At 53.8% G+C, this 17178-nt stretch overlaps 1 protein-coding gene across 1 annotated transcript in view; it reads left to right on the top strand.

The window, feature by feature from the left end:
• ZC3H3 (zinc finger CCCH-type containing 3) overlaps positions 1-17178 on the top strand; it is a 199282-nt gene continuing 182104 nt past the window's right edge. Inside the window, exons 1-3 of the mRNA XM_086609604.1 lie at positions 1-46; positions 2343-3702; positions 6569-6750. Coding sequence (XP_086465730.1) covers positions 1-46; positions 2343-3702; positions 6569-6750 — 1588 coding nt within the window. The remainder of the gene's footprint in view (positions 47-2342; positions 3703-6568; positions 6751-17178) is intronic.

Genomic DNA, 17178 nt, shown 5'->3' with positions numbered 1-17178 from the left:
ATGGCGGAGAGGGAGCGGCTGTGGCGGCAGATCCGGCTGCTGCAGGGTACGGCCGGGAATGGCGGCGGCTCGGGGGGGACCCGGGAGTGCGGGGAGCGGGGAGGGGCGGGTCGTGAGGGGGTCGCGGGGGGCTGGGGGGGAGGGGAGGGTTGTGAGGGGGGACCCGGGAGTCTGGCGGGGGGGGGAAGGGAGGGGAGCGCGGGGAGGGGGAGGGCTGGGAAGGGCCCGGGGGGTGGGGGAGGGACCCTGGAGTGCTCGGGAGAACGGGGAGGGGAGCAGAGAGCAGGGAGCACTGGGGGGGGTAGGAGGTCCCCATGGTGGGGGAGGGGATCCCCGCCCTCCTGCGACCCTCCCGGCCGCCCCGCAGGCCCGGGGCTGGTGGCACGGGGCGGGGGAGGGGGTGTGTGTGTGTGTGTGCGCCCCTCGCCCTCCCTCTCGTGGCCCCTCGACGCGGCGGAGCGTGGGGGGGATGTGTTTCATGGAATCATGGAATGGTTTGGGTGGGAAGGGACCTCACAGACCATCCAGTTCCAGCCCCCCTGCCATGGGCAGGGACACCCTCCACTACACCAGGTCGCTCAAAGCCCCATCCAACCTGGCCTGGAACACTGCCAGGGATGGGGCAGCCACAACTGCCCTGGGCAACCTGTGCCAGTGCCTCAGCACCCTCAGAGGGAAGGATTTCTTCCTCAGATCCCATCGAAATCTCCCCTCTTTCAGTTTAAAGCCATTGCCCTGTGTCCTGTCACTCCACACCCTTGACCAAAGCCCCTCTCCAGCTTTCCTGGAGCCCCTTTAGGTACTGGAAGGCTGCTGAAAGGTCTCCCTGGAGCCTTCTCTTCTCCAGGCTGGACAACCTCCCCCCAAGTCTTTTGCTAATCTTTTTTATTGAAAGAGTTTTCTCCACGCTGAGGCTCAACAAGTGCAGACCCTCCCTGACACAGATCTGTTATCTCAAGGACCTCCTTAGCAGAGCAAAGCTCTGGGAGGTGTGGTGGCTTGGCAGAGGAATGTGCGGTGACTCAACAGCAAAGCTGGAGCTGCTGCAGAGCCTCCTCCTCACTGCTGTGAAGAAGAAGAGCCACAAAACCAGTGAAGGGTCTGGAGCACAAGTTTTATGAGGAGCAACTGGGATTGTTCTACCTGGAGCAAATGAGGCTGAGGGGAGACTTCTCCCTCTCTACAACTACCTGGAAGGAGGTTGTAGTGAGGTGGGGGTTGATCTTTTCTCCCAAATAACAAGCGATAGGACAAGAGGAAATGGCCTCAAGTTGTGCCAGGGGAGGTTTAGATTGGATATGAGGAAAAATTTCTCCATTGAAAGGGTTGTCAAGCACTGGGACAGGCTGCCCAGGGAGGTGGTTGAGTCACCATCCCTGGAGGTGTTTAAAGAGGTGTAAATGTGGTGCTGAGGACCGTGGTTTAGTGGTGGTCTTGGCAGTGTTGGGTTCACAGTTGGACTTGATGATCTTCAAGATCTTATCCAATCTAAAGGACCCTGGTGGCTGTGCTGGGCTGAGCGCATGAGGAGACCCTCAGAGGCTGCTCTGAAAAGGTATCTGGAAATAAAATTCGTGTTTTTTTAAAAATCAGGCTGCAAAAAGGATAGTTCAGGCATCTGTTTTGGCACATGAAAAAGAGCACGAAGTGGCAAAAGGTGGGTGACACCGGTAGGGCAGCGTGTTGGTGAGCCTGTGGGTCAGACCTGCGTGGTGAAATCGCTTTTGTTACTGACTTTCATGGGGATTGGGGGAGTTAGAAGGACACGGAGCTGCTGGAGCGGGTCCAGAGGAGGCCACGGAGATGCTCCAAGGGCTGGAGCACCTCTGCTCTGGAGACAGGCTGGAGAAGAGAAGGCACCAGGGAGACCTTCCAGCACCTTCCAGTGCATAAAGGGGCTACAGGAAAGCTGGAGAGGGACTTTGGGCAAGGGTGTGGAGTGACAGGACATGGGGCAATGGATTTGAACTGGAAGAGGGGAGATTTCGATGGGATCTGAGGAAGAAATTCTTCCCTCTGAGGGTGCTGAGGCACTGGCACAGGTTGCCCAGAGAAGCTGTGGCTGCCCCATCCCTGGCAGTGTTCCAGGCCAGGCTGGATGGGGCTTTGGGCAACCTGGTGTAGTGGAGGGTGTCCCTGCCCATGGCAGGGGTGTTGGAACTGGATGATCTTTGAGGTCCCTTCCCACCCAACCCATTCCATGATTCCATGCTAGTTGTTTTTTCGCACCGTGGCCCGTGCGAAGCGACCGCCCTCACGGCAGCGGGAGGAAAACCAGTGCCGTGGTGCTGCCGGTCTCCCGCGGCACTGGTTACTAACAGACGCCGTCGTCTTCTCCGTAGGTCTCATCGACGACCACAAAAACACGCACGGGGACGCGCCGCGGCCGCCGCCGGCCGCGCTGCCCAGGTGGAACAACCCCCGGCAGCCCGCCTTCGGCAGGAGGGGGAGGTTTTCGGCCAGGTACTCCCAGCAGGCTCCCAGGGATTTCCAGCTGCGCCAGGCTCACTCCTGGAAGAAAAAATATTCGCTCGTCAACCGGCCGCCGGGATCGGCGCGCGACGGTGGAAGTGGTGGAAGTGCCAGCACGTCCCGGGCTTTTGGAAGCCGTGGGGAGAGCGAGCCGGCGGAATTATCCCCGGAGAGACACGTGGACTTCACCACGGATGGTAACATAGTTGTGGGGATCCAGCTGCCGGAGAGAGCTGGCGCCGTTGGAGATGCGAAACGTTTTGCTGACGTGGGATCTTACTGTGAGTTTTCCGGGTTGGAAGCGGTGGTTCCCGCTCCAGGTGACGGCGGAAACGTGCAGAAATCCCCGTACGCCGGCCGGGATGAAGAGAGGAGACTCTCTCTCTCCGTTTCATTCAGTTCCTCCCACCGCTTCGTGAGTTCGGCGTCCGTCAGCGTGTCGGATCCATCCAGGGTGGTGTGTCTGGCCGGCGACGCGGCCGGCAGCTCCTCCGCCTCCTGCGGAAGCGCCAGCGAGAGCGCCGTGGCGCTGAAATCGGAGCCTCGGGAGCCTTCGGTGCTGCCAGGTCACGAGCCCGCTCGGCACGTGGCACGGAGGAAGGCGGAACCACCAGCTCCAGGGCACTCTGGCCGTGAGGAAGCCAAGGATGCTTCCAGGGAGCCGAAGCTCCTCGGGAACGGCGAGACGCGCTTCAGACCCGCTCAGGTTGGGGCGACTCCAGCAAAGAGCAGGTTTTCCGTACTCCCCAAAGCTGCCTCAACACCTGTCTCCAGCAAGTCTCCAAAGTTCAGGAAAACAAATTACACGTGGGTGGCGAACCCTGGGAAATGCTCTCGGGCTGTGAAGAGGTGGGTCAGCCCTCGAGCTTCCGAAAGCGCGAAGAAGGTCGCTGGTGGAGCGGACAGAGGTGTTAAACTGTCGCCAAAAGCTGACTTGGGAGCAAAGCTGAAGAAATCGGGACTGCAGACCAAACTGGGAGTTTCTCCCAGCAAGTACAAGTGGAAAGCCTCCAGCCTGCAGGCCTTGCCCTCCACTTCCAAGTCGGCGTTCAGCTGGCGATCCGAGGATCAGAAAAACCCTCCAGCCCCCAACCCTCCTCGAGCTGGCGCTGCCCCGAGCACTGCGCCCGTCAGTCTCGGGGGGCCGAGGTCCTCCTTGGGTGATGCCGTGTTGTCCAGTTACAAAGTGAAGAGTCGGACAAAAATCATCAGGAGAAGAGGAAGTTTGGGGTAAGTTGCTGGTTGTCTTTGGAGCGACGTCATCATGCTCGTTGTGGTTTTGTGTCCATTGGCTCCACGGAAGTCACGGTTAGACGTATGAGTGGAATTCCAAGGGGGGTTGTTGTACCCTGCAAGGTGTATTTGCCTGTCCCTTTCCAAGTGCGGTGACTTTGTTCTGTCTGGAGGCATCTGGGGTTGGAAGGCCTCAAGTTTTAATTGTTTTAGAAGTTTCATAGAATCATGGAATGGTTCGAGTTGGAAGGGACCTCAAAGATCATCCAGTTCCAACCCCCCTACCATGGGCAGGGACACCCTCCACCACACCAGGTTGCCCAAAGCCCCATCCAACCTGGCCTGGAACACTGCCAGGGATGGGGCAGCCACAACTTCTCTGGGCAACCTGTGCCAGTGCCTCACCACCCTCAGAGTGAAAAATTTCTTCCTTATATCCAATCAATCTACCTTCTATCAGTTTAAATCCATTTCCCTTTGTCCTGTCACTCCACACCCTTGTCCAAAGCCCCTCTCCAGCTTTCTTGTAGCCCCTTTAGGCACTGGAGGTGCTGGAAGGTCTCCCCGGAGCCTTCTCTTCTCCAGGCTGAACAGCCCCAACTCTCCCAGCCTGTCTCCAGAGCAGAGGTGCTCCAGCCCTCGGAGCATCTCCGTGGCCTCCTCTGGCCCCGCTCCAGCAGCTCCATGTCCTTCTTGTGTTGGGGAAAGTTTGTGTGACTCTGAGTTTAATCTTACAAACAGAGCTGGGTTTTCTTCTCGTCTCCCATCCCTCTTCTCCGAAAACTTTGCTGCAGCGCTTAGAAGGCTCCTCCCTGACCTGAATAACAGACTGATATCCGAAGGGAAGGAAATAGCCATCTTTCCTTAGGGATTTGTTTTCAGACTCCCATAACCTTGTTGCGTTGGGGGCTGGCGAAAGGAGAAGTGCCTCGAGTCGCCGCGCTGTGAACGGTCTGTCCCCGTAAAGCCTTGTGCACACCCTGGGGTGGAGCGGGGATGGGAAGGGAGCTCCACGTGCCGGGAAGAAGCGCTGTCCCTGATGTTCTACTGGCACTTTCCTCCCTTGAGTGCCATCCTTTTGTGCTGTCCACCAGGAATTCAAAGTGTCCTGCCTTCTTCTCCTGCTCTTCCTTCTTGTCGAGTCAGTGCCAGGTCTGTGGCTGTCGTAGCTACCTTGGGAGAACGTGCTGTGGCAGACTAGCAGATACTCCTGGGGTCTCCAGGACCAAGTTCTCCCCCCCGGCCATGTCCAATAGGGACAGAGTACAGTGGGAAGGTTGTAAATAAAGCTTGGTGGAAGGAAAAGGTGTGTGGGTCAAGTTATCTGTAAAAGGCTGGAAGTTGAGGGGAAACAGATAAGAGATTGGGACCAAACTCCGATGTGTCATGGAAGTGCCGTGAGGGCTTCGTGACGTTGTGTTCCTGGTGGGAAAGCTGTTTTGTGCTGGTTTTCTCGGTGGGGCTGGATGCAAACCCAGGCTGTGCTGCAGGGAAGGGCTCAGTGGGATGGGGTGGGGGTTGGTGGCACAGCTGTGTGACCTCTGCTTGATCACTGAATTCAGAGGTGCCCTCACCATAGTGGGCACTTGGTTTGGTTCCTTTCTCACTGCAGTGACTCCAAGCCTGAGTTCTGGAAAAATGAGGACCGTGACCTGAATAACTGTTCTAACTGATGCAGCGAGCTGGTGGGGTGGCACTGTCTGAGGATCTAATGCCTTGACTCCTGCTTTCTGTTTCCCAGCTGCTCCACTCAGCACTTCGCAGCAGGTTTCTGTCCTTGTCTTGCCCTCCTGCTTTGCTGAGGTGTGTTGGCCTCAGAAGATCACTCTGGAGCAAGGTGCATGGAGAAGCTGGGATTGTTTTGGATGTTTTGGCAGTTAGGGAGGTGAGACCCCCTTCATCTCGCGACAGGGCAGCATCTTCTCCCCCACGTCTGTTGAATCACAGAATGGTTTGGGTTGGAAGGGACCTCACAGACCATCCAGTTCCAACCACCCTGCCATGGGCAGGGACACCCTCCACTACACCAGGTTGCCCAAAGCCTCATCCAACCTGGCGTTGAACACTTCCAGGGATGGGGCAGCCACAGCTTCTCTGGGCAACCTGCTCCAGTGCCTCACCACCCTCAGAGAATTTCTCCCTTAGATCCCATTGAAATCTCCTCTCTTCCAGTTTAAAGCCATTTGCCCCGTGTCCTGTCACTCCACACCCTTGTCCAAAGACCCTCTCCAGCTTTCTTGTAGCCCCTTCAGGTACTGGAACGTACTGGAAGGTCTCCCTGGAGCCTCTCTTCTCCAGGCTGAACAGCCTCAACTCTCTCAGCCTGTCTTCATAGCAGAGGTGCTCCAGCCCTCGGAGCATCTCCGTGGCCACCTCTGGACCCACTCTAGCAGCTCCATGTCCTTCTTGTGTTGGGGACCCCAGAGCTGAAGGCAGCACTGCAGGGGGGTCTCACAGAGCAGAGCAGAGGGGCAGGATCCCCTCCCTCGCCCTGCTGCCCACGCTGCTCTGGATGCAGCCCAGGACACGGTTGGCTTTCTGGGCTGCCAGCGCACGGTGCTGGCTAATGTTGAGATTCTCATCACCCAGCACTCCCAAGAGTGAGCAGAAAGGAGAAGGGAATGAGTTGAGTTGGGCTGTCATACCGCGTTGTCCAGCTGTGCTTCGCCAGAAATTCATCACACTTGCGTGTTTGCTTGCAGTTTTCTGTTCTGTGCTGCTTCTCATCATTTAGTAGAGGAGCAGCATGGAGCAGCGTGGAGCTTAGTGACCCAGCTTCTCTCCTCAGCTCTAGGCACGGCGATGAAGTGCGTTTCGGTCACCTCTCTGCCCTCTTCTAACCATGTGGTGTTTCCCTTCGCAGTTCCCTGACGGATAAGAAGAACAGCTCCTCGCCTGCCGCCCCTCTGAAAAGCCACTTCCATCTCCGGAAGAAAAACTCCCCGCGGGGGAAACCTTCCGTGACGCCAAAACGCTCCTCACCCAAGGGCCTGGTGCAGATCACCAAGCACAGGCTCTGCAGGCTGCAGGTCTCCACCAAGGAAGGTAGGAACAGCCGTCCCACGGGGTGACGGGGCTCTTGGATTTGGGAACGGGTTACCAGGTTCCTCCAGGAGATGAACGTGCTGTTGGTGGTCCTGGAGCGAACATTGAGGAGACGTTTGGCTGGAGGAAGACTTCTGCCTTAGCCCAGGGCTGGCTTGTACTTTGACATCTCCAGACAAGGCCATTTTAAAGCTGCTTCTTGCTTTTAATGTGGTTTTGCTGGGCTTGCAGGTGTCAAAGAGGCTCAGGAAAGGAAGAGGATGGCGGAGGCAGTGATACATCTGTAAGACTAATCTCTCTTTTTGCACCGGGTAGGAGCTCGTGCGTGTCATGAGATACTCCTCTAGCACCTACAGACCTACCTGATGCACCCGTGTCCCAGTGCCATGTCCGTGGGCTCTAGGTTTTGTTTGTAATTTGCTTAAACCACCAATAATTAGAGGAATGCCGAGTCCGTCGTGTTTCCTAACAGGTAGTTTGGCTCCGTGTCCCGCTGCTTTGGGTTGGTGCTTGTCAGAACAGAAATCAGCGTCTTGGAGCTGCGCCTACGTGTGTGTGGAACGGTGTGGTGATGTTTCTGGCCCCAAATCAGGTTCTCCTCTTCGGTGGTGACGTGATCATGAAGCGCGTTTTGCCTCTGCGGGACTCGTTCGCGGCTGGGAGGGTGGCCGGTGACGCGGAGCTGTGATCCGTCTCCAAAAGTGAAGCTGTTGAGCTTCTCTTTTCGGGAGGACGCTCCTGTGGTTTCATGTTCTGCACGTCAGCTGCTGAGTTGACTCGTGTGGTTACAGCTCTTGGGTGGCCAGCTCTGCGTTGAGCTGTTGCTGGGTTTCCATGGATGAAAAGACACCAACTCCCGTGGCTCACGGAAAGGGCAGGGAGAATAAGATGTGCATTTGTGCCGTGGCATTGATGATCCAGCATTCCAGAAGTCACCTGGCTTTGGGGCTGAGTCTTGCTTGGTTTAAGGATGTCAGCAAACCCGTTGGTGTCTGGAGAGGCGTGAAGGCTGCACCTCCAGACGCTGTGGTGGAAGTTTTTCTGCAGTGCGTGAAGGTATGGTTGGAGATCTCGGTCATACTCGCGCTGTGGTTGCTCTCCTCTGCTCTCTGAAACCAGAGGTGGTGGATATAGCACAGGGCCAGATCCAGCTGTGATGGTCATGTAGAGGCAACAAGGCTTTTCTTGGAAAAAATTTCCCACCTGGGAAATACTGTGTTCAGCTCTGGAGTCCCTAGCACAAGAAGGACATGGAGCTGCTGGAGTGGGTCCAGAGGAGGCCACGGAGATGCTCCGAGGGCTGGAGCACCTCTGCTATGGAGGCAGGCTGGGAGAGTTGAGGCTGTTCAGCCTGGAGAAGAGAAGGCTCCGGAGAGACCTTCCAGCACCTTCCAGTGCCTAAAGGGGCTACAGGAAAGCTGGAGAGGGGCTTTGGACAAGGGCGTGGAGTGACAGGACACGGAGCAATGGCTTTAAACTGAAAGAGGGGAGATTTTGATGGGATCTAAGGAAGAAGTTCTTTCCTCTGAGGGTGGTGAGGCACTGGACCAGGCTGCCCAGAGAAGCTGTGGCTGCCCCATCCCTGGAAGTGTTCAAGGCCAGGTTGGATGAGGCTTTGGGCAACCTGGTGTAGTGGAGGGTGTCCCTGCCCATGGCAGGGGGGTTGGAACTGGATGATCTTTGAGGTCCCTTCCAACCCAAACCACTCTGTGATTCTGTGATTCTTCCTTGGGTGATGGTGACGTGTGGGATGGGGAGCACAGGAACTGTCTGCTGCTTGTTCTGGCGTGAATTTAGGCCTCAGACCTCATGAACTGCTTGATGGGGACCTTTCTCTAGTGTGACATGTCCAGTACGAGTCATCAACTAAACCTTCATGACGTCGCAGAGGAGGTCACGGCGCTGAAGCTGCTGCTGTGGGAAGGCTCCTTGCACCCATCAAAGCTCCCTTGGCTTGGGAAACATCTTGTTTTATAAGCTGCCTGTGGATAAAGTGTGTCCAACCAAATGAAGCTTCACATAGGTTAAGAATATCCAAAATGGATCAAAATCTTCTGCCCCCCCCAGGAGCCTGACTGGCAGCTGCCAAAAGTCTGTGTCTTTCGGGAATGTGTTCTGAATCCTAGATCCTGGATTGAAGGTAGTGTTTCCATACGGAAAAGATTTTTCTGCATAAGGCTGAAAATATGTAGATAGAGCAGAAACACCGTTGTGCTGCTGGCTTTGAACAAAGTAAAGTTGGCAAATAAAGGGGTTCAGAGAAAGTAGGGGAGGGAAAAAAATAAGGAATATAGATCTGGAAGTGACTTTGGGAGAACACGTAGCTCATTCCTCTGTCCAAAAATGGATCAAATTATCGAACAGTTCCTGATAGAGGTTAGCCAAGCGTAGCACAGGCAGAACCCTGGTTTATGGGAGTTGAGAGTTGTCTGTGTTGAAGTGACTGATGTTATTTTCCACCTTGGGATCTTTCCAGTCTCAGCTCAGAGATGTGGAAACTGGTATCTGCTTTGAGAGAACCGGGTGACCATGCCTTGTGGCTCTCTTGCTTTGCAAACCGCGGTACCTGCTGGAAAAACGTGTCTCCGTTTGGTCCTTAAAGTGACTAAAAAGCAAAAGGAAACGTCCTGCCTGCCTTTTCCTGTGCGGATATGTGTGTTTGCACGTGTGACATACTCTTCCTCACTTCACGAATGCCACGGATCTTATTCCCCGTGCCTTGCTGTGCTGGTGGGAGCACGGACACTGGTGCCTTAGTGAGTTAAAATTGCTTCCTCACTGTAATTATGAAATGGCTTCTAAAGTTTTCTTGCTTTCTGCAGTGGAGAGGAATGACATGCTGGTAGATGAGCAGTTATTTGGACTGGGGAATGACACTGGGATCCATTCACTCGAAGCTCTTGAAGGACTCCTAGGCTGCCTTTCTTAGGCAGTGGAACAGGTTGCCCAGAGAAGCTGTGGCTGCCCCATCCCTGGAAGTGTTCCAGTCCAGATTGGATGAGGCTTTGGGCAACCTGGTGTAGTGGAGGGTGTCCCTGCCCATGGCAGGGGGGTTGGAACTGGGTGATCTTTGAGGTCCCTTCCCACCCAAACCATTCTATGAGTCTATGATTCTAATTCTGAGAGTCCCAGAAGAGTCCTGAAAAGAGAGAAAATGAGAATTCCAGCTTCCTGGTCAACCCTAATCTATATCCTGGACATGAGGTTGCATGATACAGAATATTCCATTGGCCAATTTGGCCCTAAGCTAAGACTTGTGGGCCCTTTGTCCCGGCCATGGTCCCCCCAGCCTGTTGTGCTCCTGCACACTGGCCAGAACATGGGAAACTGGAAGGTCCTTGATGTCTCAGCACCAGATCTAAACATCAGTGAGCTATCAACATTCTTCTCATATCAAATCCCAGACTAAATCCCAAACACAGAGCTCTTCCAGCTGCTAAAAAGGAAAACTGCTTCTGTCCCGGCCGAAACCAGGACGGACGCAACGATGTAAGTTCAACAGTTCTTTCTCTACTGTGCTTTCAGGCTTTCCCCTTCCTGCTGGGACATCAGGTGCTAAATACTGGTGTCTGATGGGTAGGTGGTTGCTGATAGTGCCACCTCTGTCGTACCATCGTCTCAGGGGGTCCCAAAGGACTCGATTTGCTCCTTCCCGTGCCGTTGGCAGCTCTCGGAGGCAGCAGAAATCGCCACGTGAGTTTTGGCACGGTGGGTGCTGCTCGTTGGGCATCCAGTTATGGCCGAGGACTAGCGAGGCACTTGCCCGGCGTGTTCCGGCGTTTGCCTTCCTCTTGGCAGCCTGGCCTCTAGCACGGAGGCCGAGCGGCGAAATCCAGCAGAGCTTGACCCTTCGTGTTCACCTCCATGATTATCCTGTGGGTTCGATTCCTGTGATTAGGAATTCGAGTTTATGGCTTTGAATCTTTTACACCTTAAGGCTTTTCTTTGAGAGGGTTCAACCCTGGGCAGTGTATTTGCAGCTTCATGTGTTGAACTACTCTTATCCTCTGGGTTTTTACAGCTGTTGAGTTATTGCTGGACTGTTCCTATGTGTGCTTGAAGTCTTTTTTTTATTATTTGTGTTTTTTTTTTCCCCAGGAAGACATGTATGGTCTAATAGAAAAAGATTGTTACATGCTGGATGGTGCAGGGATGTTTTTAAGGCAGCGTGCCCAAGAAAGGGGCCTGCAAGAAAGCTGGAGAGGGGCTTTGGACAAGGGTGTGGAGTGACAGGACACGGGGTGATGGCTTTAAACTGAAAGAGGGGAGATTTCAATGGGATCTCAGGAAGAAATTCCTCCCTCTGAGGGTGGTGAAGCACTGGCACAGGTTGCTCAGAGAAGCTGTGGCTGCCCCATCCCTGGAAGTGTTCAGGCCAGGTTGGATGGGGCTTTGGGCAACCTGGTGTAGTGGAGGGTGTCCCTGCCCATGGCAGGGGGGTTGGAACTGGATGATCTTTGAGGTCCCTTCCAACCCAACCCATTCCAGCATTCTACGTCTATAGTGGTAGGTGTCTTCTGGTTTCACAGCAGTCCTATAGTGAGCTGGGAGTAAGCAGAGGCTTGTGGGTTCAATTCCTGACTCTCAGGTAATCTGAGAATTTTTGGAGGATTGTTTTTTTATTTCTCTCTGCTTGTGCAAAGTGGAGGGTAGTAACTGAGTGGTGGAGTTTTAAATGTTACCAGTTCTTGTGAGTGAAGTGTGAGGGAAGTAGATGGGGCACGGAAATGTTACTGGGAACCTCTGGGAGCAGAGTGGGGCACAAATGGAGCAGTGAGATTGATGTTAAGTCACTGGCTTTGATTCCGAAGCAACACCCGTTGCCTCTTTTACTGAGAGCAGACGGGTGACAGTCCTGGGCCAGTTTACCTCTGACTAGTTTGTTGTCTTGAGCCTGGATATGCACATCCTGGCTAATAAACTGGATAAAAAGCTGAACAGTTTGTCCTGGGCTCGTGATCCATCTGGATGGATGTGGTTGTGCTGGAGCCTGGATCCGATGGGCACTCATGCCTGCATGGTGAGCATCATCCAGCACGCCTGCGTCCCTGGGAGCTGCGAGAACCTGCGTCGGACACGGTGTGTGTCATAAAATCATAGAATCATGGAATGGTTTGGGTGGGAAGGGACCTCAAAGATCATCCAGTTCCAAGCCCCCTGCCATGGGCAGGGACACCCTCCACTACACCAGGTTGCTCCAAGCCTCATCCAACCTGACCTTGAACACTTCCAGGGATGGGGCAGCCACAGCTTCTCTGGGCAACCTGTTCCAGTGCCTCACCACCCTGGAACAGGGTGTTCCTTCTGTTTTTTTTCCCCCCTTTTTTCGCATTTAACTTCTTAGGCTCTTTGTGGAGAGAAGGAGAACTCGGAGAGAATTGCTTTTCTGGGAGTTGTGACCCTCCTCAGGTAACGTGCCCCTGCTTTGGGCATGGTCAGGAGCCTGATGGAGCTGCTGCTCTTCCCCTTCTTGGAAATGGCTTCTCGACTTGTGCGCGGGATCTGCTCCCTTCGGCACCCACACCCGCGTGTTTCAGGCTTCCGTCTGAACATCGGGCTTCAAATACACGTTTATCTGTAGAAGTGGCACACCAGGCTGTCTCGCTTGCCTCTGGTGTAGGCAAGACAGTTTGGATGTGAATCGGGTCTGGTGCAAGAGGAATAACAGCAGTTGCTTGTCTCCTTATCCAGGAAAAAGCTGGAGGACCAACAAGGATCATCCAGCTGCTGAATGTGGTCCTCAGGCCACTGGTGCCGCCGTGTTGCGTAGAAATAACACAGCCTGTTTAAATGCAAACTGAAGTTAACTGTAGGATTTCTATTTTTGTCCTCAAACAAATATTTCTTTCTTTCTTTCAAGTGACTTAACCATGATCAGAAGTGCTCTTACAGCCTGAACTTTTAATTCCATGTGGGAGTCACGCTGGGGAAGTTGCTGGGCTCTGCCCTCGTACTGGAAAGCCCTGAGCTGCAATCCCGTTTCGGATGCAAGAAGCAGGGGAAGGGCAGCTGGTGATTAAGTTGTGAGTGGAGTTTCCATGGATGACGATTCTCCCAACTGTCTTTTTTTTGGCGTCTGAACCAAAGGAGTTCATTTGGAGAATAAATACTGTGTGCTGCTCCGTCACTTGCTGACCACCTTTCCTGCCAGCAATGATATGTTGTAATTATGTTGGCTAAATGGCCAGTGTCTGCCCTGAATTGGCTTTCTGTTCCATATTTCTTACAGCCCGTGGCCAGTATGATAAAGTCAGAGGGTGTATGTTGGGACAACGCCGCTTCCTGCAGCAGTTTTCATAGAATCATAGAATGGTTTGGGTTGGAAGGGACCTCAAAGATCATCCAGGTCCAACCCCCCTGCCATGGGCAGGGACACCCTCCACTACACCAGGTTGCCCAAAGCCTCATCCAGCCTGGCCTTGAACACTGCCAGGGATGGGGCAGCCACAGCTTCTCTGGGCAACCTGTGCCAGTGCCTCACCACCCTCAGAGGGAAGAATTTCTTCCTTAGATCCAATTGAAATCTCCCCTCTTTCAGTTTAAAGCCTTTGCCCCTTGTCCTGTCACTGCACACTCTTGTCCAAAGCCCCTCTCCAGCTTTCCTGTAGGCCCCCTTTAGGTACTGGAAAGCTCTATAAGATCACCCCGGAGCCTTCTCTTCTCCAGGCTGAACAGCCCCAACTCTCCCAGCCTGTCTCCATAGCAGAGCTGCTCCAGCCCTCGGAGCATCTCCGTGGCCTCCTCTGGCCCCGCTCCAGCAGCTCCATGTCCTTCTTGTGCTGGGGACCCCAGAGCTGAAGGCAGCACTGCAGGGGGGTCTCACAGAGCAGAGCAGAGGGGCAGAATCCCCTCCCTGACCTGCTGCCCACGCTGCTCTGGATGCAGCCCAGGGCACGGTTGGCTTTCTGGGCTGCCAGCGCACGGTGCTGGCTCATGTTGAGCTTCTCATCCACCAGCACTCCCAAGTCCTTTTCCTCAGGGCTGCTCTCAATCCATTCTCCGCCCAGCCTGTCCTTGTGCTTGGGATTGCCCCGACCCATGTGCAGGACCTTGCACTTGGCCTTGTTGAACTCCATGAGGTTCTCACAGGCCCACCTCTCCAGCCTGTCCAGGTCCCTCTGGATGGCATCCCTTCCCTCCAGCGTGTCCACACCACCACCCAGCTTGGTGTCATCTGCAAACTTGCTGAGGGTGCACTCGCTGAAACTCGGCCAAAACTCCAGTTTTTGGCCACGTGCTGTCCGTTTAGCTTGGACAACCTTTATCTGCTTTCTCCAAACTGGAGATGGAGTTATTCCCAAAAGTGCAGGGGCCTGATCTTTTTATCAGCCGTTCCAAGGGAAAATACCAACTTCTAAGTGAGGTTTGAGTGATCCAGACGCGGTGGCAGAGGGATGTGCCCGCTCCTCCCGTACTACGCGTCCCGTGCCAGCAGTGCGGATGCGGAAATCTGCTGTCTTTACCAGCAGCCTTTTAGTCCCATCTCTTTCTGGACACCTATTTGAAGTCTTGCAGGATGAGGCCCTTTCTCAACTCTTGCTTTTGATGGAAAACAGGTGAGTGCTTGCAGTTGTGAACCTTTTTCCTCATCCTTGCCAAAAAAAAAAATCAATGCTGTTGCCCTCCTTGGCTGCTGCAACTCTCGCTGCTCCGGTAAGCGTTCACCCTGCTCGGGCGTTCGGCATGACAGCGCTGTCGTTTCTTATTCCTCAGGCTTTTTCTCTAGGAAAACACTAGAAAATAAGTGCTTAAACTGAAGATTAATTTTTTTTTAATGGCAAAGGTGGGACAGCTCTATGGATGAGGAGCCGCACCGTGCCTGTTGGCTGCGTATCCGGCACGCGAGCGACAGTTGCACGGCGCGCTCCGACAGCCAAGAGGATTGGGGATTTCGGGGAGTTTCGTGCCGCCCTTCCCTTGCCGTAGCCCTGCAGAGGGCACTCGTGCCCCTCGCATCTCCCCGGTCCACCTTTTTCTGGTTATTGATGGCCTAATTTCGTCTTTATGTGAAAGAAAGCAGATATCAAGTAATTTGCAGCAATAACCTGCTAATGCTGGGCCAGTATCAAAACTCCCATGTTCATTTCAAGTGGCAGATAAAACACTAATATATAATTATCCTTGCAAATTGGATTGTTTTAAATAACCAAAAGGCTATGGCCAGGAGAAAACTATCCCATTTCCCTTGAGTTACTATTGCAGTGTAATTGCTGCGTTCAATCAATTTCCTTGGCATTAGAAATTCCATCACAATCAACATTAAGCTTTATTCATTGTGATGGCTAAGAGCCGGGCCATTTCTCCTCTTTTCCTTAACTGGCAAAATTAATCAGGGAAAAGATTTTAAACATTTACCCGTGCGAAAGAGGTCAGCTCTGCCACTATATTGCTCAGCAGATAAGGGGGCTAATAAAAAGAAAATTGAATTACTAATGATCGCCAGGAACAGAGTATATAAAACCTGGCAATCGCCCGGTTCAGGAAAAAGGAGAATCAATTTTCCTCGGACAAGGTGCGCTCGTTTTTTATTTTGGCGCATATTATCAGCAATTTAATTTGAAAGCGCATAAACAGGAGGAAACAGTTAGGAAATAATGAGCCCGGAGGTGTAAAATGCTGCAGGATATATGCTGTACACAATTTATTTGGCACAACAGATAATCACTTTAATTGAATTCAAAACTGCATTGTTCAGCAGCGGCGCGGGCCGCCCGCCTCGCCCGGGGGGATTATGGAATATTACAAAGATGCTGGTGAGAGGCTCCTCGGTGTCTTTTCCCCCTCCGGAATGTCCCCTTCCAGGCAGGACTTCTCAGCCGTGTGCCTGGGATTGCTTCGGCGCGGTCACAGCTGACTGGAAGCAGAAGATGGAGAAAGTGAGAGGTTTCTCCAGGGACCCTCCCTTATTGCGTCGCTATGGATGTTTGTTTCTTAAATAATTTGGCGTTTGGTGGCTTAGGGCGCGATCACCCCGTACGCGTGCGGCGCGGAATCCCGTCGCGGCGCCCTCTGCGTCAGGTGAGCTTGGTTCGCCGGTGTCCCACCTGAACCTCCTGAGTGAAAAGCCCAGTGACCTCCTCCTGCTTGTAGGGATCTCCTGCTCTGCGGCTGAACTTAGTTTTTAAGTAGAAGGAAGGACATGGAGCTCCTGGAGCGGGTCCGGAGGAGGCCACGGAGATGCTCCGAGGGCTGGAGCACCTCTGCTCTGGAGACAGGCTGGGAGAGTTGGGGCTGTTCAGCCTGGAGAAGAGAAGGCTCCGGGGTGATCTTATAGCAGCCTTCCAGTGCCTAAAGGGGCTCCAGGAAAGCTGGAGAGGGGCTTTGGACACGGGCATGTAGTGACAGGACACGGGGTGATGGCTTTAAACTGGAAGAGGGGAGATTTCGATGGGATCTAAGGAAGAAATTCTTCCCTCTGAGGGTGCTGAGGCACTGGCACAGGTTGCCCAGAGAAGCTGTGGCTGCCCCATCCCTGGAAGTGTTCAAGGCCAGGTTGGATGAGGCTTTGGGCAACCTGGTGTAGTGGAGGGTGTCCCTGCCCATGGCAGGGGGGTTGGACCTGGATGATCTTTGAGGTCCCTTCCAGCCCAAACCATTCCATGGTTCTAGTGGCTTTTGGATTACGTCTGGGCGAGGTGGGCAGGGGCAGAGATGGGTCGGGGCGATTGCGCCGCGGGGGATGTCTCTCCAGCCGTGCCGCGGAGGTTCAGCTTTTTAAGTTCGTTTGTTCTTTGGGGTTGGAGAGCGGAGTGGACTCGTGCCGGGGTGGGAATGATGCCGTTACTCAGCGCTTTGCCTGTTCGGAGCGCTTTGCAGGCACAAACGAAGGAAAGGGTCATTTCCAAGGTGGCACGGGAGGGGCAGAGCTACCATCTCTTACTTGGCAGAGTTACCATCTCTACTTACCTCTGGAGGATTTCCCTGCCCATGGCAGGGGGGTTGGAACTAGATCATCTTTGAGATCCCTTCCAACCCAAACCATTCTATGATTCTGTCTCCGCTGTGCACGTGCCACATAGATGGGGAACCGCAGCAACAACCGGTCTGCGGCTGTGCGAATCCGTAGCCAGAGCCAGAGTAAATTTTGAGCCTGTCCTTTTGTTGCATCTGCTACCTGCGCAGCTAGGAGACTAGTTTTTGTGGTTTCCTCCTTTTTAAAATATTCCTTTCCTGCTTATCGTTGCCTTTCTCCTGCTCCAGATTGAGATAAAACAACGGTTCGTGTTATCAGCTTCCTGCTTGTCCTCTCTTGCCACCCCCAGCACCGAGGTTGGCTTCCCCGAACGCGCCGAAGAGAAGGAAATCCTGTTTGTGTTTGCTTTTCTTCCAGAAAGAAATTCCATCAGGATTCGTAAGCCGCCTGCAGAAAAGTTTCTCTACAACTCTTTAATTTCACTCAAGAGCGATGGTCACCTTCCAAAAAATTCC

This window comes from Tauraco erythrolophus, chromosome 3 (assembly GCF_009769465.1).
Source record: "Tauraco erythrolophus isolate bTauEry1 chromosome 3, bTauEry1.pri, whole genome shotgun sequence".
Classification (NCBI taxonomy): domain Eukaryota; kingdom Metazoa; phylum Chordata; class Aves; order Musophagiformes; family Musophagidae; genus Tauraco; species Tauraco erythrolophus.
Note: the sequence above shows the minus strand (reverse complement) of the source record. Positions and strands in the feature narration are given on the sequence as shown.